The following is a 24,291-nucleotide window of genomic DNA, read 5'->3' as shown; positions in this document are numbered from 1 at the left end:
GAACGAAAGAAAGTAAGTTTGTATACAAAACTAGGATCATTAACTCTAAGACCTTGTGGCTAATCCGAGCATCCCTGATGTACGGAGCCTCAGGTTCGATTTCCGGGGAAAGAGCATTGAACGCATATAGTAGTTTGGATTTCACCTTAAAAAGTAGGTCTACGTACTTCCCGTACAGTTTGTGCTGGAAATAGAATCTACAACTTCAGTAAACAACTAAACTTTAAAAGAACCTCAAATAGGTTAAGTGCCCTGAATACAAAATTTACAGAGAAATGAACAGAATCAGACGAAATGTCATCATGAGACTAACAAAAAGGTATTAAAGGTCATCAGTGTAGGTTGATTAATAAGGGAGAAAACTGATATTAAATTCTGGACTATATGAATTCGTGGATTGATGTGATACGATGTGAACAGGCATTTGAGCATGATATGAGTGTTTCAAGCTCACTATTTTATAAACTAACGTAGGATGTGTATGATGCTGTAATGGAGGGAAATACATAAATGTACGGCGCAGAGAGGGGAGATGCATCTAGATAAATGTAGTGAAATGAGCAAAGTTTTGGGTGATATTCCATCTTAGGAGGGTATAAATTTGTTAAATTCAGGAAGATGATTTGTATTTGAGTTTGCAATAGGATTATAAAAGTAATAAAAAAAAATATATCGGGATGGTACACAATAAATGCATAAGATAGAAATATGAAACGGAGAGGGTGCTCTGTAGCACATATTACTCAATAATATGAGATATGGGAGGAAGTGCCATATGAAGACAGTGTAAAAACTTTTGCGAAACACATTACACATGTTTTATACCGTACGAAGTGTTTTCCTCCACTATCTTAATTTATGCATATACCCACCGTCGCTGACGTGCATCTCCTTACGGACACACCTCCTCGCTGCCGCCCGCGGAGCTTCTTGTTGAGTTCCTGCCCTCACTCGGTTAGATAGTATTCGCGTTTTGGTCGCCACCTAGCACAAGTTGGTTCGTTATTAATGCACTGTAGTTCTTATGCCATATATTCATACACTGTATTTATACTCAGCCCTCGTGAAGTCAATCTGCACCTATTAATGTAGCTTCTACTTTCTATGGCAAAAGAACTTCATTTTTCATGAATGTAAGTATTCCTCCATTGAATGGTTGGCACGCAAGAATGAAGTACCTCCGTATGCGTTTTGTAACTTTTAATGTGCTAGGGACCTGTCTCTGATAGAGGACTAATCCCCAAACGCCCATGAAACACACAAGAAAGGATCGTACCACTCACGAAGTTTTTGCAGTTTCTAAGCTATATCCTCCATCCCAGTGAACGGTAAGAATTCAATGTTTTAGTACAGGTAATTTTCGAATAGTGCGTAGTTTGCAATATTTAACAGTTCGAAGATACATATTTTGCGTAATAATACTACACAGATGCATACAGGCGTAGGAAAGAAGAAAGAAAGCACGAAAATAATATTTGTGATTAATAGTGAAGGTCTGAAATGAAACAGACGCAATTGAAGATATGGCATATTAAAGAAAGAACAGATAAGAGCTTATGCTTAGTTGAAGGGGGGCAGCTTTTTTTTTCGAAAGAAAAGTAATAATCTCGCTCATTTTTGTTATTAGGTGAGTTAGGGTAACTACTTGCATCACTGTATTCACATCTTCTTACACGTACGCTTCCGGTACGTACATATACTTTCGATAGCATTTCGCATGTCTCATTTCTACACAATGTACTCCATTCTTTAATCAAGACACAAATCAATTACGTTTTCCTTGATCATCTCATTTTTCCTGTAGAACTTTTTTCTCATTTAAATATAGCGCTAGATAAGTAGTAACACAACGTTGAAAACAGGTTCATATGAGTCTTATCCAGAGCCGCTATCTGCGGCAGTTTAGCCTCTCAAATCACTCCATTGTAAGGTTCCTCATCAATCTTCCCTCCGACATTTCGAGCAAGACTATTTTCTTTTTCCTCAACAGTGGAAAGTAGGCCCATACATATTGAATAATTTTATACTTATGGGTGCCTACCTTTAACAACACTGAAGAGTGACTGAGAGTCTCACTCAAAATATCGAAAGACATTACAGGTATGATCTGAAATATTACAATGTGTTCCGTAGACTCAATAAGCAATTCTAAACGAACATGTTAAACTTCCCTACGTGGTATCCAGCAACTAATGTAAAATCTCAAACTATCCCAACCTATTTACGTAACTTTCCCCTATAGGGTATCATGTGCGGAAGTATATTCAAATATATATATGGGTGATTCCACGAAAAAGGGAAATTTTCTGTCACGGGCATTTCTTCAAACTACTACTAGAAAGAATCACCTCATTTTTATTTTGTTTGGTAGTAACCGTCACAAAGTAGGTATGCCATGTATAACAGTTTGCAAATATAACACGAAACATACGTAAAAAATTAATTATTACCCAATTTCTCAACACCGTGGGCTGTCACAGACTACAGTTGACTGATTTTAATCAATAAATTACAACTGAAGTCGCAAATCAAACATCATTTAATGGTAATTAAATGGAAGAGAACACTTCAATGTTTCGGTTTTGTGGAAAGTAAACCTTTATAACGATTATTTTCGAAAGCTTGACTATGCTTCGTTTCTGTCACCTCTATTTCGTCTCAACTCCATGGCAATAGAAAAAATTATCATTGCTCTCAACAGATAGCATAGTCGTCCACATTGGCAACACCCACAAGAAGACAAGGCAGACATGTTTGACTGAAGAACAGAAAAAGTTGTGTGCATGTGTTAAAAGCTATAGGAAAAATATTTTTGTGTGTGGAAAGCAGGTGCGTATATTAATTGATACTCAACACCATGGTATTTATTACTGAATGTATTTGTATGGTACATACCTTCTTTCCCTTGAGGAACCTACGCCTTAACGTAGAAAATTCGTACACAATTACTCACATGTACTGGTTAAAAAGTGGGCCGGTAAAGATAAATTATATTCGATTTTCTCAACTCCATGTCCATTTGAAAACTAAGGAATCCACGGTGTTGAGACAAGTTCACGGAGTTGATAATCCTATAGTGTTTGTTATGCTCATGCTCTTCCAAATATTTGTTCTGTCAATATATTGATAGAAATAAAGCTCGTTTATGGTCTAGTGACTAGTATGCTCGCCTTTCGTGCGTGGTTCTGGGTTTGTTTCCCGGTGGAAGCTCAAAAATTAATGGTGTTTATTTCGCACAGTGAGGCAATTAAAAAACTCATTTGAGTAGAGATGTACTGAAACCTGATCGCGCAGACCATCGCAACAGTCGTAGGAGCCGACACGCTGACCACGTGTCATTCACACTCAAAGGCTGGTGGGTCTTAGCCCATTTAAGGAGTGTTTCGCGGAAGTTCAGATTTGGGGCTGTCAGGTAGCCGGAGGTAAAACTTCAGTCAAGTCAAGATGGATGGTATCTGTTTTTAACCTATTGAAGTCTCAATCTTATGATCAACTAATTGTTTTCTTTTCAGGGATTGTCGAAGAGTCTGAGGGCAATATACGAACAGTCAATTTTATGACGCGGATCGGGAGGAATTTCTCCTGGCCTACTAAACCTGACGTTTAAAAAGCGTTGGCAGTTGTCATTCTGTGTAGACTAGAACAGCCCTTCCCTGTTTCCTCAAGACATTTTCTTCATTGGAGTGGAAAATGAGGGCTACTTAACAAAGAACATCGAATTATTCAAAGAAAACAGAAATGATGAGTGCCTTACACTGTCATTTAGTGTGCATTATACAGGGCGTTTCGAAACAATACCGACAACGTTTGGGAGGTGATTCCTAACACCAAGATAAGATAAAAAGTATAGACCAATCTGGGTGCACAAATGCTTCCTTTCGCAGTTATAGGCTGCCGAAAACATGAAAAAATGAACTTTAAAGGTCCATAGCATAAAACTATGGGACCTACCGTAGTCGGGTCAGAGTTCACTTAGGAATTAGTATGTGCGCTATCCAAATATCCATGTTTCAGAATCTTGCGGTACTTCCACAACAACTTTTATAGAAGTAGTTGGTGAGTACTTCTCCCTCTATAAAAATTGCTTCGTGAGTACCTCAGGATTCTGAAACATATTTTTGGATATTGCACCTATTAGTTCCTAAGTGAAGTCGTGACCCGACTACGGCAGGTCTCATATAGTTTTGGAGCTATGGACCTTTAAAGTTCATTTTTTTCATGTTTTCGGCAGCCTAAAACTCCGAAAGGAAGCATTTGTGCACCCAGTTGTCTATACTTTTCGTCTTATCTTGGTGTCAAGAATCAGCTCCCAAACGATGTGTGTATTGTTTTGAAACACCTTGTATATATACCAAATATACAAATACACTTACCAAATATTGAAAAAGTATTGCACTTTTGACATATTGACTTGATCACACAGAGAAGACAGACGGTTTACATAAGCTCAGAAAACAAATGAAGTAGACAATAGACAGGTTTAGTGACTACTTCATCTGTTTCGTAAGCTTATGTGAAAAGTTTGTCCTCTCCATATGATAGTCAACATATGGAAAGCGCAATAATTTTTCAATATTCGATAAGTGTATGTGTATTTCTTTTTTTCTTATTTACGTCACATATTCATATATATATATATATATATATATATATATATATATATATATATATATATATATATATATATATATATATATATATATATATATATATATATGTACTCAATTTTGGAACCTTCATTAGATATATTTTCATATGTTTGCAGTATTTTCTGGAGTATTTTTGTATAACAAATTACGTGTCATCTAGTTTGTTAGAATTTTATTCAACATAAGGAGAATAATTCTAACTTACAAAAACTATTGGAAAATTATTTCAATTTTTATGTAAATTATAAGCTTAATCACTTATAAACCAAAACTTATCACCCAGATGTATCACGTTTCTCAACTCCACAGCAATTTTCAACTCCGTGACCCATGGTCTCAACTCCGTGGGTGCTGAAAAGTTTATTATTTTTTATTTACTACACCAATAACGATTCAGCTCTGCTGAACACCTAATTAACATGTACTTAGTAGTAGTAAGTGCATGTGATATTTTTATCGAAATAGGCGACCATCAACGGAACAAAAATTTTCCAAGTGAAAATTTCCCTTTTTCGTGGAATCACCCATATATATAAAACTTAGAGGCCTAAGCAACTGGCCTCAACCATGGTAATCATGAAAAGGAGAGACATACTTAAGTACCTAATTTACCCAAGCTATGAAAAATGACCAAATTATTATTTCATTACATATAACTTCAATGGTTGTAACAGTTGAAAAAAAGAATACGTAACTTACTTTTTCAGAAAAGCTGTTTTTATGAATCAAATTCTAATTACATAGAAACTTTAACGAATCTCTTGCAAATCTATATATTTGTACACTTTTGTGTAACACACAACATAGCCTATGTGAAAATATACTTTGTTTAAATTCTCAAGGGACGGGCTACTGCAACAACGAGTGAATGATCACTCCGTTAACGTGTATATAATCAGACTTCCAATTCTCTTAAACACAATTTGAATTGTTTCCGATTACAAAAGAAAATCCTATGAACATTGTCAATGAACTAAGAAAGAAAACTGTGAACAACTATAAATAGCTGTTGTAAAACAAATGAAAGTGCGGTCAAGAACATAAAAGTCTCTGATGCTAAAGTAGAAAAGTAGCACAAGTCAATTTCACTTTATCCGAATCGTGTCCACTGGTTCAAAATCAAATCTCAAGTTTGAGCACTTGCATATCATCCTTCTGTTGGTTGTTCCCCGTCTTCGGCAGGCTGATCTTCAGGAGGTTCATACACTGCAAGTCTGGTTCTAAGTTCAGCATTCTCAGCTTCTAACGATTCTATTTTCATTTTACACTCTTCAAGTTCTGCTTTCACTGCTTCAAGTTCTGCCAATTCTGGCCTATTTTCACTCAAGTTTTGCCTAACGTATTCCAAGGCATCTGCCGGTTTCTCAGGTTCTTCATACAAGCTCACCAACACTTTTGTCAACGCATCCATTACACCAGCTCTTTCTAAATACTTTCTAAATTCCTCCCTTTTAGAATCAGTTGGTCGATAGCTTGACATTTTGCTATGTTAAATATGTACACTATGCAAAACTTAAATAGTTCTTAACACTACAAAGCACAGTGCCTTACACCGAACTTCAAATAAACAGCTCTGTTACCCACCAAAACCAAAACAAAATACAAACTTCAAAATTACCTGTGGTAGTTGCAGTTGGCTTCTCCTCTGTCTTTACAGATTTCGCACGTGGTGACTTCTCAATGTTAGCAGATAACACTTTAGCTAGTAGTAACTAAAATAAAAGTGAAACTAGTCAATGAAACAAACAAATGAGGACGCGGGTCAAGTTTAGGCATATCACATTTTCTAATATTAACAGGTAGAATTCAATACTCCGCTTGGAAGGCCATATTTATAAAGAACAAATTTCTCCAGGCGGCAGAATTAAACAGTCAATAACACAGTTGTATGTTATGTTTACAAGTGTAGAGCAACTTGTGTAAAATCACTACAGGTGCTTTACGACGATTAAAATAAGTAAATGCATATGGAACATGACGATACTAAAAATTATTTTCCGCCAGAGGAATACTTCTGCACAGTATACAAAGGCTGTATTTTATGGTATGTTACTAATATAGCATTACTAATGTCACAAGTATTATACAAGTACAACAGTTACAAGTACTATAGGAACTCGTATCACTGCAAAAATGTACGTGTTGTAATAACTTTTGCTTATATGCATATTCATCATTGCTGACACGAATTCTCTCTTCAGACGCCCATCCGCACTACCTCGCTGTCCTAACAGCTTCGTCTTATTCTGACTTAGTTAGATAGCATTTGTACTTCTTCGTGGGCATCTAGCACAGGTTAGTTGTGTCTTTTGCACCGAACGCTGTATTAGCAAAATTTAAAAAAAAATCAACAATTCTGTGGCGTCCTTAAACTTCATGTATGCAAAATGGAATATTGCCATGCCGCCCAGTGCAAATATTTTGGTGGACAATAAAGAGGAAAGTAGTGAAAGAATTATTCAGTGAAAGAAGAACTTTTCAACAATTATTTTGAGTAGTGTCTAACTTGATCTGCACGCATTTGAGTACATTATTATATATAAAGCTGATTTTTTGTTTAATCCGCTACAAAGATACACACTTTTGGCTTGGCATACTTCTAGAACCTCATTCCATACCAGTTTTAGCAAAATTTTGTGAATCTCAACGCAATGTTAAAGCTGGTATCCAAATGGGAATAATGCCAAAATTTATGCCAAATAGAGTATCTGGTGAGCCTCTCAAATTAGACGGATGAAACTTGATATATATAAACTCCTATTGAAAATAAATTGAACGTGTCCCAGTGTATCCGAAAATTCTGCTTCAAAAAGGGGAGGGGCAGTTTTAAATTTTATGTAGGGTGAGCCACATAAAAATAGGCCGGAGTGATAATGCAGACGGATATCGTCCAAAAGAGTAGGGAAATATAAACATTGGCTTATTTGGGTGTTACCTAAAATGCTAGTAGAGGCCCGAAACCAACCATAGAGGTTTGCGGATGCCATGAATATGTTAGGGGGGGGTATTAAAAATTCTCTTACAAATAAATAAATTGTGCATTTTGTATTGAGGTCTGGATTGGCCACGAAAAGTTTAGGGGGACCATATTCCCCTAGCCCCCTTTGGTTGGGAGCGTGTGAAAGTAGCTCCCGTTAATGTCTAAACACTTTTGCGTATGTCGAGCATTTTGGCTGGCACCACCTGTAGTTTCACTGGTGATGCTCGGATCGTGTGTATAATGTTTTGCTTCAGTAAAGCCAGGGTATGAGGTTATTTTCAAAATTTTCTGCTTGCTCTGTTATCAGTTGAAACACCAACGGCAAGGGATTCATTTCAATTTTGATTTCAAGTGTGGCTCGTGGCTCCATTTTGTGGGATAATTGTACAGTCTTTCTAGTGCTGCCAGTTCATCGTAAAACTGTTGAAAAACTTCATTATTTACTGTTGATTCAAAGAACACTGGACTCACTACACGTAGGCCCGTATTTATATAATTATGTGCGCCACTATGCTCTAAATAATTTGCCGCCCCCGTATAAAATAATCCCCCCTCCGAAAAGACCAATATTAGAGTTGAATTCATAGTTTTTGGGCTTGCTGAGATGAATAGTGTCAGTTTTAATCTAATTCAACTTCAAGGTTACACTCCACTCCCCACGTAGAAGGCGAGAGTTTAAAAGTAATCGAAAACAACAGATATGAGTGTTGGATTCGTAGTTTTTGAGGTCGCTGAGTTTAATGTTATCGGTTTCATGATGTTCAAGTTTATCCTCACCCCTGGGGAAGGGGTAAGAGGATGACTTTTTAAAAATAATCAGATAAGCTAGCTAATTAGTAACAACTGTAATTAGAGTGAATTAAACACATCAATATATTTTCTCGCGCTTGCGCGGGACTCTGAGGGTTGCTAGTTTTAAATAGACTATTACTTTGTTGTGAATCTTTTAAGAAAAATCCTAAATGTTGCCGCCCTCTAAATTCTGCCTCCCTGTGCTCGAGCACAGAATAGCACTTACCTAAATACGGGCCTGACTACACGTATCCCTAAAACTGCGCACCAAACACCATTTTTTTTTAAATCATGGAGAAGTTTTTTGTGCAAGATATGAGGATTCTTAACAGCCTAATGACACGTGTTCTGCGCAGTTACGTAACCCAATAAATGGAACCACGCTTTGTGTAAAGTACAGCAGAAGGCAGAAACGCGCAGAATTTTTTCAAAGGAAACCGAAGACCGAAACACAAGTGATGTTGCAAATAAACAAAATTGATGCACATAATACTTCATGTGAAACACTTATTACTGACGCACAATGCATAACTTTATTAATTACTGTAAACATATTAAATAATATAGTGGATGAGTAAGCATATCTTATGTTTTGATATGTATTTCGAAGAACCGAACCCTCGTCGAAAATCAAGATAGTACAATTGCCCCGATTGTTCACATTTGCGGACGCACATGGCAGAGTTCAAACGTCCGTCTCCAATCATTGTCAGTAACCAATTTTTAATACGGATCCAAGATCCTTCAGTTCCTGGACACATGTTACTCGGTATGGCTTTCAGTTTAAGTGACTTCAGTACACGCTTACACGTTGTTAGTGACACATCGCCTTGCTGAGATAGTTTCCGAGTAGACTTGCGTACTCCATGTCATTCGCTTACCGCTTTGAATATAACGGATGACCCTCGACGATCGAACAACATTTGGTTTCCACCTAATGACTGACATTCGCCACAGACGTGTTTGACGCCCTTTTTTTCACCAGTTTCTTAACTAACTAGGGATGATTCCATACCTGGACGAAGGACCCGGATAAAATGTATATATCGTCTGAAAGCTCTTGCCATGAGAAATACGAAACCGTTTTCAAATCACGGGCAAACCTACAACCTGACGCTATGAGGGCCAGTTTTTTGGTGTTCGTGATCCTATGTATGGCATATCCGACAGAAGTAAAAATGAATTACGATGTATCACGCGTAAGCGGCTGAGCCTATTTGGTCCCTTTTATCATTGCTTGAACGTGACTCGGGCAAGGCTTTGATAATATCACTTTGGACCCAGGCGTACCCATTTGGTCAGTGTTGCCAACTAATTGTTATTGTAAATACAATGTGGCAGATGGTTTCTCTACCACTGGATGTATATTAGGGTGCATCGAATTTCCACTTTTTTGAAATCAGCTTACCCTTAGTGATATATATATATATATTTGCGAAATGTGCTCCATATAACATGTAAAAAATTGCAAGTCGATTGGTCAATATCTTTAGGTGCCACCAACGGCTGAAAATTTTTAAATTTTGTTATAAAATAAATGTTACATTTAAAAAATGTAAAATATGTACTTTTATGAAATATGGTTATCCTATGTGGTTTTGTTTCTGTAGAAATTCTATATTTAACGTGAAAAAAATTTCAGCTTGATGAGTCAAGTCATTCAGGTGCCACCAGTGGCTTAAAATATGGACAAATGTGTCCCTACGTTTTTCATATATTAAAATTAAGTTGCGTTGTTTGTGATTCATCTGGATCGTTAGATAAGAAAGATTTTGTTTTATATCTGCAGCTCTTTGCTTATTTCCAAACATTAATGATAGAAATAACCCAGAACTCACCACGAGGAGTTCGAGTTCCGCCAACTCGTATATACTAATGTTGCATATGGTAGTGCAAGTTCATATCGTTACTCCTTTACCTCAAATTATTTTTTGTATTAAATTCTGGTAGGTTTTCTATTGATTGTAGTGTTGCTAGGACAAATCTATGTCGTGCTTCTTGCCGACATACCGCTGAAGCCGCTTCTGTCTCCAACTTGACCATTCTTTCTACAGCGCGAGTGTGACAGGGTAAGGATGTAATAGATTCATCAGCCATTAAAGCCATCTTTACATTTTCTCTTAGCTTCTGCGGGCTCAAGTGTTTCGTCAGTTGTGGCTCCATCAGCGTGCATGTTGACCAATTAATCATATCAACATAGTTTGTCGCTTCTAAGTTGATTTCAGGGACGACGAATTCTCGTACCGGTACGCGATCACCAAATTGGGTCGTTTGTCTTGCTTTTAGGACTCGCCTCCAGCCAAGCTCTCGTACTTTAGCATCTTGGTCAGTCAACATTGATAGAAGTAGGTTCTCAGGATGGCCGTACAACGCATTTCTACAGATCACTGGATTAATTTTCCTGTATTTCGCTTCCATGTGGCGAGAAGTCGTGAAAAGGTGCCACAAATGACGAGCTCCTTCTGCACATGATGGATTACGGATCACAGCAAACCAGAGTGGCGCGTATACCATCATGATGTACTGGACGATGGTTTTAAGTTCATTAGTGGGTTCTCTTGTTCCTACGTACAAACGTAAGACTCTATTTGCTGTAGTTAGCCATCTGGCTTGATGAATTTTACCAGGCTTCATGTGAGCTAACCCAACGGGGCATTCTCCTGAAGAAACCGCTTGGAAGATATTCAGCAAATATTTTTGATCCGTGCTTAATGCATCCTCAGTGAAGTTGAGATCCCAGTCTACTGGAACGGGCTGAAAATTCTGGAGTGGCAACTCTTCGCAGGTTGGAAGTGCTGATCCTATTAGTTCTCTTGGTCCAGTAGACTTGCCGTCTATAAATTCAATCAAATGTCGAAATCGGAGCTCATTCGTGTGTATCATACAGACGATTCTCTGAAGGGGTTCGTTCAGGAAGACTTCAATATATGCCATCGCACCATTCTTCCGACCAGTGTTGGTAGCAGTATCGTCGCTAACCAAAAAACAGATCGGACAGGGGTATATTTTGATGAACAAAGAAGTTTGTGATGGCAGCTCGTATGCTCTCTCCTCTTCCAGATGAAGGAGAGACGTGGCCAAGATAATTCGATCCTGGCTCCTGTAGCAGTACGTAGTGATCTTCTTTTTGCATTATTCGGTGGTTGATGCCATCTTTAGTCTCAAGGGTGAGAGTCTGATACTTTCTTCCGTCGAAGTATAACGCTTTTACTTTGGTCGATTCAAGCGATGCACTCAACGATGGCGTTTCCTAAGGATTTCTTCTCTCCCTGAATCTTGCTTTTGCCGATCACCTTCTGCTTATGAGCTGGGGTAACCAGTCCGATATCTGCCAAAAGCGACGAAGTGATAATTGCGGTCTGATATATTACATCTATATACTGCATTGGAGAATGTCGGCGATCTAACTATCATTTGTTTAGAAGGGCTAGTCTTTCTTTTAAGCGCAGGAAGAAACTCGACAGTCGAAACTGACTCTTCTCACGATTCATTTTGTAAAGGGACACTATCGTTTTGTCTTCTGGAACTACTAATTTCATTGGGCTTTGGTTGATTTCTCTGACCTCGATTTTTTTCGCAATAAATGTTGAACACGTTTCTGTGTCTCCTTTCTATCAAGTCCTGTCATACCCATCTGTCCGGTGATTCTCTGGTCAATTAAAAATTAAACCTTCAATTAAGGCACTTTCTTCTCTCTCGCAGAAGTGCAAGCAACCAGGTCGATGCATTTACAAGAAGCGATATCAAACAAAGTTTTGCTGGTGAACCCCTGGAATTCTGCAACTTTGGAAGCAAAGGAAACGGGTTTGTCCTTAAACTTTTGCAGCTGACGGACCTTTTTGTGATATGTATAATGTAAAATTAACGCTATAACCCGTTGCTCGCTCAAAATAGCTGCAACGCTGATTGATGCATTTTCAAAAATTTGAATTACTTTCCTTGCCACTGAATGAGCTAGCACTTTAGCAGAGGGGTCCTTCTGAGATGCTGTATCCCATTTCGTGTTCTCTCTTTCCCACAATAATTGCTTAAGAATATCAGCGATTGTTGGAAGCTGACTAAAAGAGAATTCCGCAGGGGATCCAATGACATTATGGACAAAGTTCCTTACATTCAAACGTGACTTCTTTTTAGGTAGCATCTTTACGAACACTTGATAGTTTATTCACCGAAACCAATTTTGAACAGTTAGACACTATTGTCAACGCAAGACCTGAAAACACTTGCCGCACCCTTGGAATGACGAACTGACACATTCAATGACTGCCGATAAGCACAAGTAGGATGCAATCCTTCAAAAACGCACACAAATGAGAAAGAAAACATTGTCCGTTGCCATAGAAACCGCCGTTTCCAGGGCAACAGATCCTGTCACGGTTAGCCAATTTAAAAGAAAACGTAAAAAAAGAAGAAGAAAAGCAAGTGGATGTAGAGGAGTCGCTAAAATTAATTCTCTTTGAACGAGGGCGATTACCAAACAACACCTACTAATTGAAATCTTGATTATTTTCCAATAAAGTAAATTTCAATAAACTTTCTTGTTATTGTTAATTATCCCATATCGGACTCCCGAAGAAAACTCATCGAAACAACTTATTGACCGTGCCAATAGCGACTACTCTGTCATGACTCCGTTTTCTTTCATTCAGAAATAGAAAAGAAAGAGAAGAAAGTAGAAGGGTAAAAGAAGGAGGTAGAAAAAGAAGAAAGAAAAGAAATAAGGTATTTTAATAAGAAACAGATTACTGGATAATTCCGGAAATATAGTAAGAAGTCGAGAGAGTCCTTGAAAGATGAATCATTCTAAATGTTATTAACGACTAATCAATTTTAGAATGCTTCGGAATAGACACATGTTCCCTCATACCACCCAGATCTAGCTCCAGGCACCACGATCGTGGGGTTGCCCAGACCTAGACCCGGAAATGAGAAAAGTGAAATCATTCTTTGTACGGTTATTCTAACCGGTGATTGATAACCATCCAGCATCTGAACTCTGTTCTCTAGGATCGACCACACATATGAATTAGCCAAGAAAGAAAGAAAAAAAAATCAAACTTATAAACTCAATATAAATTTATGTATCGTATCAATAAATGTTTCAACTTCCTGGAAGAAAGATGTCGTATTTAGGCTCATCCTGCTATTTCCGTTTCACTCTTAGAGCCGATTTAAACCATTAGTAGCGGTCCTTCATGACCTAGGTTATTTACCTTAACACATATATTAAAACATGACACATATATTACAGTTGTTAATATGACAAACGATATCACTAAAATTACTTAAATTAAATCTATCATGCATTCACACGCTCACTTACTCAGGACAGTGTATATATGTTTAAAGGAAACCAACTAACTACAAAGATACAAATAGTTTATTACATTCATATTGAAAAGGAAAAATAATTACAAAGAAAATCTTAAAAGCACAAGTTCTTGGTTATATATTAATAGAATACATAGAGTTATATTTTAGTAAATTTTTATATATTCAATCATCTTGACAAATGGAAAAAGAAAAAAAAATAATTACATGTATTATATCTTAGGCATGCTAAAGCAAAATTATGATTTGCGACATACGCAAAGAGACACTTATTTCACAAAAAAAAAAAAAAAAATGGACAAAGAGGAAAGAAAGAAAAAAAACTTTTAGGTGTATCAGAACTTATATGAGTCTCTACCTCACATTGAGAAATGAAATATCAATAATTTTGAGCGTTCAAATCACAAATCACGCACTACTCGTAGTGTCCAAAACATTTCGCTCCATTTAACTTAGTTTGTGTTTATATATATATCTATATATATATAACTATTGGTTTATAAAAACCATTCATCGACTATATTTAGTTTGTAACTTTTAGCAGTTTATATCTGTACTCGCACACTGCGATGTTTATACCCATTTAGGGATTTCGAAAAAATCACTTTCGCCAGAGAATGTTTCTCCTCTTAGACAGTCCATTTCCAAACTTATTAATTGGATAATTTCAAGTTATTTGTTCAACACTGGGACACGTCATGAGACCTTTCCTTAGGATCACTTTCGTATATATGTATACATGGTTCGGATTTAAAACGATCTTCCACAGGTGTACGGAGTGTGATGGTTTAAATTGAGGATAGAAAAAAAACTGGTCACGTCACAGGATACATGTGCAGGTGAGAAGGATTCAAGGTGCACTTTCCACAATGGTTTTAGGTTGGTAGTTCAGGGATAATATTCATCATGATGTGGGTTACGTTTAGACCTGCCGTTACTTTTCAATACATGCCATTACATAATTACAGAGGTTATCATTTACATCGATTCAGAAGAAAAGGAAAATTACTTGAGTGCACGGCGGTATTCTTGACAAAATCTATATTCTTATACTCGTCGGAAAACTTACTGGTAAACTATAGCAACCAATACACGTTTGGGGGGACAGACACGAGCGCTCTTACATATATTCATATAATACATTTAATATCATACTTTTACTTTAAAATCATATTCACATACTAAGTACATATACATTTCGACGTATTCATTTTTCTCTCTATATATATATATATTCATTATAAATGCGCACACATTTAAATTAATCACCCCAACAATAATTTTTGAAAAGGTTGCGAGTACAAGAAAACAAATGACTTCCGACATTACATATGAAAAGAAAATTGATTTTTACCTGATACCGCGCGTCTATAAATTTCAACTTTTATATAATCAATTCGTGCTTAAATAATAATAAAAACTTTGTGAGGCAGGCACGTAACATAGAACATTCCTAAAGATATAACTAGATAAACCTAAAATACAATTTCTGGGCCCAGATCAACTACAAGATATTCGAAAACCAAAACAGAAAGGAAAGTGACCAATAGGTTAAAAAAAACTTAAAGAGACGACGGTGAAAGAACATAATTGAAGTGTCGTCAATTACGAAGTCTGTTCATTTCGGCGATAGGTCAAAATGTGATGGAGGACCCAATCATTATCTACTCTATCCATGAATCGTGTCTTGCAACGTCTCAGCTGGTAATTTCAGATCAGAGTTGTACGTTAAATAAATCGTAAGCGACAAGTTCAAAATCGGGGGGGGGGGGAAGGTTAAAAATTTAAAAAAAAATCTCGAAGTAAGAAGGAAGAAAGAGACAAGAGAGAGAAAGCGGCGCCAACGAAAGGAGAAAGATTAAAGTACTACTCACTACACAGAAGAGTGATCGAATTTAAATATATATAACAACTCATAGCCAAAATTATTCACATATGCCGAAAGAGGGTAGTTTACTTAAATACGTAAACTAGGAGGGAGTCCCTGCTGCCAAGGATGCAAGTTCTGTGTCCATCAGATCCCAATCCCACAAGAGTTTGTTTGTAAGATTGAAATCCGATCCCCGTATCCGGCCCAGACCAGCAGGATAAAAGGAGAGGGGGAAGGGACCAGGTAACTGCGTCCCCAATTTTGAAATCTCTAAGTAAGAAAAAAAATATTCGACTCCTCAGAAGAACTAAGAAGGTTCTAGGACAGTAATGAAACTAGAGTAAAAGTATTAGCTAAGATATCACTAACTAATGATTTGCCGAAATAATAAAAAAATTAAATAAACTGAATTTTGGATCGGTGATTTCTATGGCCAAACCTCACCGATAGCTCCCCTTCGCAGAATGCGCTAAATTCTGAGGCATCGATTAATTTCCTGTCGCCTCCATGAACATTGTAAGCTAGCCCGAGTAGGTAACGTGAAGAAAAAAAAATCTCACGGAGCAGGATATTCTATTTTAAAACCGACCAGAAAATATAATTCACTACAGCCCCGTTGTATAACTACTATTGTCTTTTCATAATTTATTATTCAATATGTCTAGTCAGCGATTATATGATGCTACCCATTCTATCAGATGGTATTACTATGGTTGATTATTATTATAACACATAAAACTACAAAGTATTACCATAGTCCGACTATATATCGCCCTCCGGTCCGCGTGATATTATGGTGCAGGGGTCAGAACCTGAGATGTTTGTAGCTACACGTATCTATTCAATATCTATATATCAACACGCGGCGAAGTATTCACTGGGCTACTATACATTTAACTATATGGGTGTCCTATCTTCTATATTCATATACTACAATATTCATATACTTCATATTCATATTCGTATTAATATTCATATCATCATCTTTTTCATTTACTACGACGCTATATTCTACAAACACCCTGTCTCCTCTATCTACGCCCAGCCTATATACACATTTCATCATAACACTTTAAAATCTATGGTCACTACAAACATGTCCCATTCCGATCACCGCACGACAACCTCACTCGAACTCAAGACTCTTTCACCACACACACAATACTATGTAATACCTGGTAGCTTTATTAAGAACGAAAAAAAAATCCTACGTATGTTCACTGAAAATAGAATTATCTGCGATAATATTTAATGTTTATGAAATTCTGCAGCAACAATGAAATTCTGCAGCCACAAAAAAATGAACATTTAATATAATTTCAAAGCGAAGAACTAGCATCATATCGCCCGACTTCTGTTAAAAAAATTACGTATTGTTTATTTACTTAAATATTTCGATTTCTAGACTAAGCAGAATGTTGAAATTTTCAGGATATATTAATTTTGGGTCACTTAACCTAACTGTACATCCATATGGGCTGTGAATTATACCTTCTAGGTTTTATTTCGAAAAGAAAGGTCAATTCCATGAAAACTAAATCACTAAGAACATCGACATGAGAATGACGGTTAGTACTGACTTTCGACACTAGAGGCTAGCGACGATATGATCAACCCTTGAACCACTGAATGTGACCTTGTACACGGAATTATTGTACTATATTACGTTCACTTTTAAATATTGTGTATGAGTTCATTTAATGACGGAATAATAAAATTTTATCGCATAGTAAATACTACACTGTCCATATTTAATTATCTCACACACTCTTTCATCACTTAACTACCACAATTACTACTACTACATTACAAATATACACATACTACTTAAACTACAAGACACATCATGCCAATACACACCAATCATCACTATCATTAATACATGTTATACTAATAAATATACACAGACAACATTCAGATTTTACCATTTTAAATCGGCTCGAAAGGAAAGGGAAAGAAAGGAACAGGGCCAACTGGCCCTTGTATTTACTAAATCACATTCTTAAAATCAACCTGTTTAGTCAATGCCCCGAGGGGACATATCAAAGTGTTGACTAACAATAGGACCCCTGCCCTGAAGGGGCAGGAACCCGGAACAAACTACATGTTCAACTCATTCCGCTGGAAGCCGTACTCCCAATTTGGGAGTCAGATAGGAGCCCTTACTGTAAATTTACACGTGCATTATTCTACCTATCTTAACTACAACGAAATTAAATACCGCCATGTTACTAAGGAATAAATACAAAAAGAAATCACATCCACTACATACACGAAAACAAACGGCAGTGAGGCAGGCCTTACGTAACTAGAAAAGGAATAATTTTAAGGATAAAAGTATTTTAAGGGAGAAAACACTACTCCTCCGAAACTGTTTGTGGATATTTAAGAACCACTAGCAAACTGATGCACTTCGTAGCACCTGTCCATCACTAATTATATCTGCTCAACATGGCGTTACTAAATTGCACTTACTATTTCAGCTTTTTAGTCCAGTTTTTTACTATGAAATTTAATAGTTCATGGCTCCTCGAGACTTCCAACGATTTTACATGTTAATAAAATCCAAATGTTACCTTTATTTGCAGCTTTTCTAGCTCATTTTCGACTTTCTGAGCTAGAAGATCCGAATCTGGCGTCATCAGTGAAATTCTTGCAGGGAATGGGAATAATCGCGCCCTAATATCATAGCGTGGGTTTATCCTCCAATCAAAACAAAGCATTTTGGCGGTGGGGCTTTGAAACGAATAAAATTTTGTAAAATCTGGATTAAACTAGATTTTAGAAGGACCTAGGTATCTAAAAGAGAGGTGAAGGGTGGTCCTGAAAATTCTGTCGAATTTTAGATTGGTTATTTGATCTGAAAAGTTCCGTCCAATAGTGGACCTATGTTTTCAGATAGCACTGACACCGTAAGAATTGTAATAATCCATTTACACATCCATATACAAGACTTATAACTAATTTAAAATATAAATAAAGGTATTGACTCCCAAAACTATAATTCCTAATAAATTTTTTACAGTTTTCCATGTTAATTTGAAATAGAATAACAAACAAAATTACGAATTATATGAACAGCCAGAAATTTTTTGTTAAACGTCAAGTACAGTCGGTGCAAAAAATTTCGGGCACCCTCCTATTAAAAACATCATCACATTAGACTGTAATGGCATATTACAAATGCACACATATTTTCACTTAAACACAGTTGTAGCCACGGGAAGGCACATCGGGGCCAGGCCCCCAAATGATTTCCTGGCCCCCCAAATGACCAACTTTTAAGAAATCATTGTAAGATTACCTGTCGTCAGTCACTTAAAAATAGCAAAGTTTACATATAATTAATAATTTACGGTAAAACAGTATGGAAAAATACTATTTTACAATACCAATCGAAAAATAGTATGGTATCTCCTCCTTATACCAATCGGAAAACAGTATGGTTTAATTTTTTTTACAGCAGATTACACAATTTACTGCGATTTATATTTGACACTTTGAAGACAAACGTTTCAACAAGGTACTGTAAATACTACTATAAAACAATGGTACTAAACTGACTTGTAAGTAGGCCTGTATTACATTTTTTATATGCTGTAACTAGTATTTTTTTAAAATATATTTATATCAGATGAAAAATTTGGTGAAAAACAACGTTTTTCAATATGTATTTCAATTAATCGGTAATTTTCAATTATTTTTACAGTCACCATTCCCCTTAGGAGTACTAATGGGGACTGAATTTGGATTTAAACGGCATCGGAAGTGCACTGTTCATATCAGCCACTCCGAAAACTATGATTCGACATTAATATTTGTCATTTTCGATCATTTTTGTATATCTTCGCCTTCTCTTGAAAGTGCACCTTCAAAGTGAAGCTATAAAGACCATTCCAGGCCTGAACCTCATCTACGTTGAAAATTTAATCGAAATCAGTCGGGTGGCTGAAGAGTTGTTACAAATGTAATCATTTCATTATATATATATATATATATATATATATATATATATATATATATATATAGGATGAACGGTAACTACTGTGACAAATTTGGGCGGGTGTTAGTACATCTAACAAGAAGCAAAAAGAAAAAAGTCGTAGTGAACATGGGGGAAATTCCGTCCCGTTTAGGAGTGACAGAGTGTCGAAAGCGTGGGAACATGAACTTCAGAGGCCAACAGCTTAAAAACAATAGAGTAGGTATGATTTTATAAGTGACGTTTTCAACCGCACTCTCCCCGATGTATTCTTTTTAAGCTGTTGGCCTCTGAAGTTCATCTTCCCACGCTTTCAACACTCTGTCATTTATAAACGGGACGGAATTTCCCCCATGTTCGCCAGGACTTTTTTGTTTTTTATTAAGATGTACTATCACCCGTCCAAGTTTGTCCACGTAGTTACCGTTCACCCTGTATATATAGATATATAGATAGATAAATAAATAATTAGATTATTTCGGAAAGTTGCGAACTATAGCCTATATAAATTGAATCATACAGAAGTTAATCGAAGACGCACTAGACACCAGCATGACTGGTGAAGAACCCTGTGTGTATTACAATACAATAAAACTCCGTTTTGCGGCTATCGCAGCATTGCATTTACGCCACGCTAGTTGTTTAGTGGAGTGCCGTGCTTTTCTGGAGTTAGTTGTTAGTGATCGTAACCACCGCTTTAAAATTCCTTCACGTTCCCACTTGTATCGCTATTTTTGAGAATATTATTTAAAACTTCTGATTCGAATCATTGCCCACTCTTTTCTTCGAAGAAGTTTCGCATGTGAAACAGAAGAAACTTTTTTCGTGAAATATTTTCCGCGACGGAGCAATGCACGATTTGCAGACCTAAAGATATTAAAAACCTAATTCGTCGGATATTAATGTCGTACTACTTATTATTATTATTTTTGGATTTGAATATTTCTGAAGAAATCGAGTTTATTCACATTCTCGCACTGATTTAGGAAAAAAATAATTTGTAAAGTGGTAAACTGAAGTTCGAAGTCCAAAGAAGATGCTCGAAAGCTTGTTTACAAACGAGATGTCCCTGTTTCTTCACGTGTGCAGCCACTTCGAATCTGTGGTCGACGAGGACCAGAACTCTGCATCGTTAACACTGGGGAACTTCAAATGCACGAAGCATCCTGGATCTCGGAAGAAGAGGTCGATGTTATTTCTTTAAATCCTGTTTTAACTGCATCTTCCGCAGTACTTTCTCCTTGCCAATCACCAGTGACCTAAAATGATGGGTGCGATCTCCTTGTGGAAACGACAATAGTTTTGAAGAATTAGGATTGGTTAATTGAACAACCTTATGGGGATAAAAGATTGCTACGAGTTTACAATTTTCTAATACTTTGATTTGTTGGCGAAACACGCTACAAATATATTCACAATAATATAAACATTTTGTAATAAAAAGTTATACCGTTAAAAATAGTTCTTTTTTTATTGTAATAACCCCTAAAATAATCAAAATAATGAAAAAACAAAGATCAAAGAGTGTTACATAACAAAGGGGAGGGATTTGGCCTTGCGTTACGAAGTGTGACAAGCAGGAGGGAGGGGGTAAAATTGGTCAAAAATAGCGTTACGTAATATGTGGACGGCTCCTAGAAAAGGAACACTAGCTGCAACATAATTTCTTTTGGCTTTGTAGCTGGCCCCCCTCAAAAACGACGGGCCCCTCCTACATAAACCTGCTGGCTTCACCCCTGCTTAAACACAATCAGCAACGTAAACAGTTTCCGCATCAAACACCAGTTTTTCTGTCTAGAAAGCAACGCAAAATTACTCCTAATCTCATCTCCAGACACACTAACAAGGAGTCATTTTTTTTCTTTTCTCTCGATGCTACTCCACTTTTAATTTTACGACAAACTAGCTTTTGGGCGACTTCATTCTATGCAGTGCAGGTGTATTATCGAAAGGAGTCTTTCTGCAAAAATAATTACTTGTTATTTTTTTTCGCGCTACGAACATAAGCTGGACAACTACCAGTATGTGTCTTATTTCATAACATTCAATCTACTGTAAAGTCTGATTTTTTTTTGCCAATTTTTTTACCTAATTAGCTGTTTATAAGAGACGTAAACTCTGATTTGTTTTACAAAACACTGAATAAAATATATTTTTTGGGGGGGGGGGTTGTCCAAATTTTAAGAAGCCTGTAGCACCTGAAGGACTTGATCGATCAAGTTGAATTTTTTTTACGTAAAATATGTACGTGCCGAAAACAACTACTAAGGGTAAAATGTTTTCATAAAAGTAAATATGTATAATTTGTTTTTTAAAAAATGTATTTCTTAACACATTTTTGAAACTTTAGGCCGTTAGTGGCACCTAAAGAAATTAACTAATCGGCCTGCTATTTTCTATATGACATATAGAGATCATTTCGCAAAAAAATTTCGCTAAGGGTAAGCTGATTTAAAAAAAAAAAAGTGAAAATTCGATGCACCCTAATGTATATCCATGTAATGTGGCATAAATATCATTCGTCACTGGAAAAAATATACTGTGGACGTATTCCTCTCTTAAGGATCTCAGTTTGTCAGTGTTGTCAACCAACTGTAAAAATGGAAAAGTGTAAAGCAGCTTCCATGCGATAAGCTGTTTATTCATCAAGCTTGGCAGAAATATAACACGACACTATAGCAAAAAGACGTTGAGTGTGACCATCTCCCAACCATTCTAGATTGTTAGTTTTGCCAACTAAGTGTAAACATCAGAATGTTGCAAATGGCATGCGTGCCACTGAACGAATGTATAACAAATGTGACATAAGCAACATTGGACAATGGAAAACCTAGCATGGGTCACGGTGTAATTATGCACCAATGGGCACGGTGTACGCCAATGCTGTAGACTTCATGCAAAAATCTTGAATGTTCACAATGGTTTGCAACACTGCTAAACTTGGGTGTGCTTGTGAGACGGGGACATTCATACTATGTTTTTTATTGTCTAATGCTGCTTAAGTTGCAATTGTTATATATTATTTCAGTGACAATCATGCCATTTGCAACATTCTGATGTTTACACTTGGTTGGCACACTGACAACCTAGAATTGTTGGGAGACGGTCACACTCAAGGTCTTTTTGCTATAGTGTCGTGTGATGTTTCTGCCAAGCTTGGTGTATAAACGTCTTATCATAAGGGAGCTGTTTTACACCTTTTCATTTTTACAATTGGTTGGCAACACTGACAAACTGGGGTCCTTGAGAGAGGAATACGCCCACAGTATATTTTCTCTAGTGACGAATGATGTTTATACCACGTTACATGGATATACATCCAGTGGTAGAGAAACCATCTGCCATTGTATTTGCAATTCGTTGGAAACACTGACCAAATGTGTACGCCTGGGTCCAAAGTGATATTATCAAAGCCTTGCCCGAGTCACGTTCTAGCAATGATGCTAAAAGGGACCAAATAAGCTCAGCCGCTTACGCGTGATACATCGTAACATTCATTTTTACTTCTGTCGGATATGCCATACATAGGATCACGAACACCAAAAAACTGGCCCTCATAGCGTCAGGTTGTAGGTTTGCCCGTGATTTGAAAACGGTTTCGTATTTCTCATGGCAAGAGCTTTCAGACGATATATAGGGTTTACCCAGGCCCTTGGTCCCGGTATGGAATCATCCCTAGTAAGTGTTTCGTAAGTAGTGTTCCAGGGTACCTAGCAGTGAAAGCATCTTGTCTGTTCTTAATTGACTGCGTCCGCACATATTTCTCAATTATTACAGTGGAGACTTCCACTAAAATACGGCTTTAATATTTAAATCCAAAAATAAATGTAAAACATCATGTAAATATTGCAAAATATCTCTTAAATTATTTCTTCACTTTTTTTCAATATTTGAAGATATTAAGGAAAGAAATGCCAATAAATAAATAAATAAATCATTAGTCCATGTAATAGATATCTCTGCAGTCGACGTCTGACTTTATCCGGCATAAATAGTGTGCAAAACTGCATAATTATATCTTTATACGATACCACAGTCTGCGGATATCTATATTGACATAGAAACTCGTATCGCAATCACGCATGCAATATCTGAGGTAATGAATAATAAATATATTTTTTCAAATTTCCCTTGACATCATCAAAAGGAAGATATTATGTATAATTAATTTATAATATCTTTTATCACGTCTCTATCTGTAATGAAATACAACAGTCATGGGCGCCCGAAGGAAATTTTCTAGGGAGGTTCAAATCCTTGTTGCTATATTACGTTTGGTATTTTTATTTGTATTAAGATAATCTTAAGAAATTTAATACATTTTCGTGACCTGGGGGGGGGGCGGTGCTCAGTTCCCACCCTCTCCTTCCCTTCGGGCGCTCGTAACGACAGTGTCTGTGTAGGATTATGCAAGTGACATATAGGTAAATTATTATATCGTGTATTTGCGTTTAAATCACGCTATCTTAAACGAGAGAACATATCACCTCTTGTCAATTAAATCTGAAACCTTCTCAGCACCTTAAATCCATGAGTATCTTTTTTTAATCGATGGCCACAGCATCAACAGAAATCTAGCACTGTGTAACCCCTTAGACATCATCATAATTCCAAAAGATCACAGGTCGTTGTCACGGGAAACAAAGTAAGCATCCTCGCTATTGGCATTTATAAAAGGAACCGCAGG

General features: G+C 36.7%; 2 protein-coding genes across 2 annotated transcripts in view; both read right to left on the bottom strand.

Moving 5' to 3' along the window:
• The window catches only part of LOC145690486 (uncharacterized), a 59,257-nt gene extending 52,712 nt beyond the window's left edge, over window positions 1–6,545 (bottom strand). Inside the window, exon 1 of the transcript XR_014132239.1 lies at window positions 6,268–6,545. The gene's annotated coding sequence lies outside the window, so the exon portion shown is untranslated. The remainder of the gene's footprint in view (window positions 1–6,267) is intronic.
• LOC145690487 (c-Myc-binding protein) lies at window positions 5,345–6,284 on the bottom strand. Its single transcript, XM_081765410.1, has one exon. It carries the CDS (start codon window positions 6,127–6,129, stop codon window positions 5,797–5,799), a length of 333 nt encoding a protein of 110 aa, XP_081621536.1. The 5' UTR covers window positions 6,130–6,284; the 3' UTR covers window positions 5,345–5,796.
• Window positions 6,546–24,291: the final 17,746 nt, after the last annotated feature.

The sequence above is a fragment of the Thermobia domestica genome, chromosome 7 (assembly GCF_964235325.1).
Source record: "Thermobia domestica chromosome 7, izTheDome1.hap1.1, whole genome shotgun sequence".
Classification (NCBI taxonomy): domain Eukaryota; kingdom Metazoa; phylum Arthropoda; class Insecta; order Zygentoma; family Lepismatidae; genus Thermobia; species Thermobia domestica.
This window is presented reverse-complemented; position numbering and strand designations above follow the sequence as displayed.

Excerpts from the sequence above, each read along its gene's own strand:
- LOC145690487 (XM_081765410.1), bottom strand. The coding sequence starts at position 6,129 with ATGTCAAGCTATCGACCAACTGATTCTAAAAGGGAGGAATTTAGAAAG.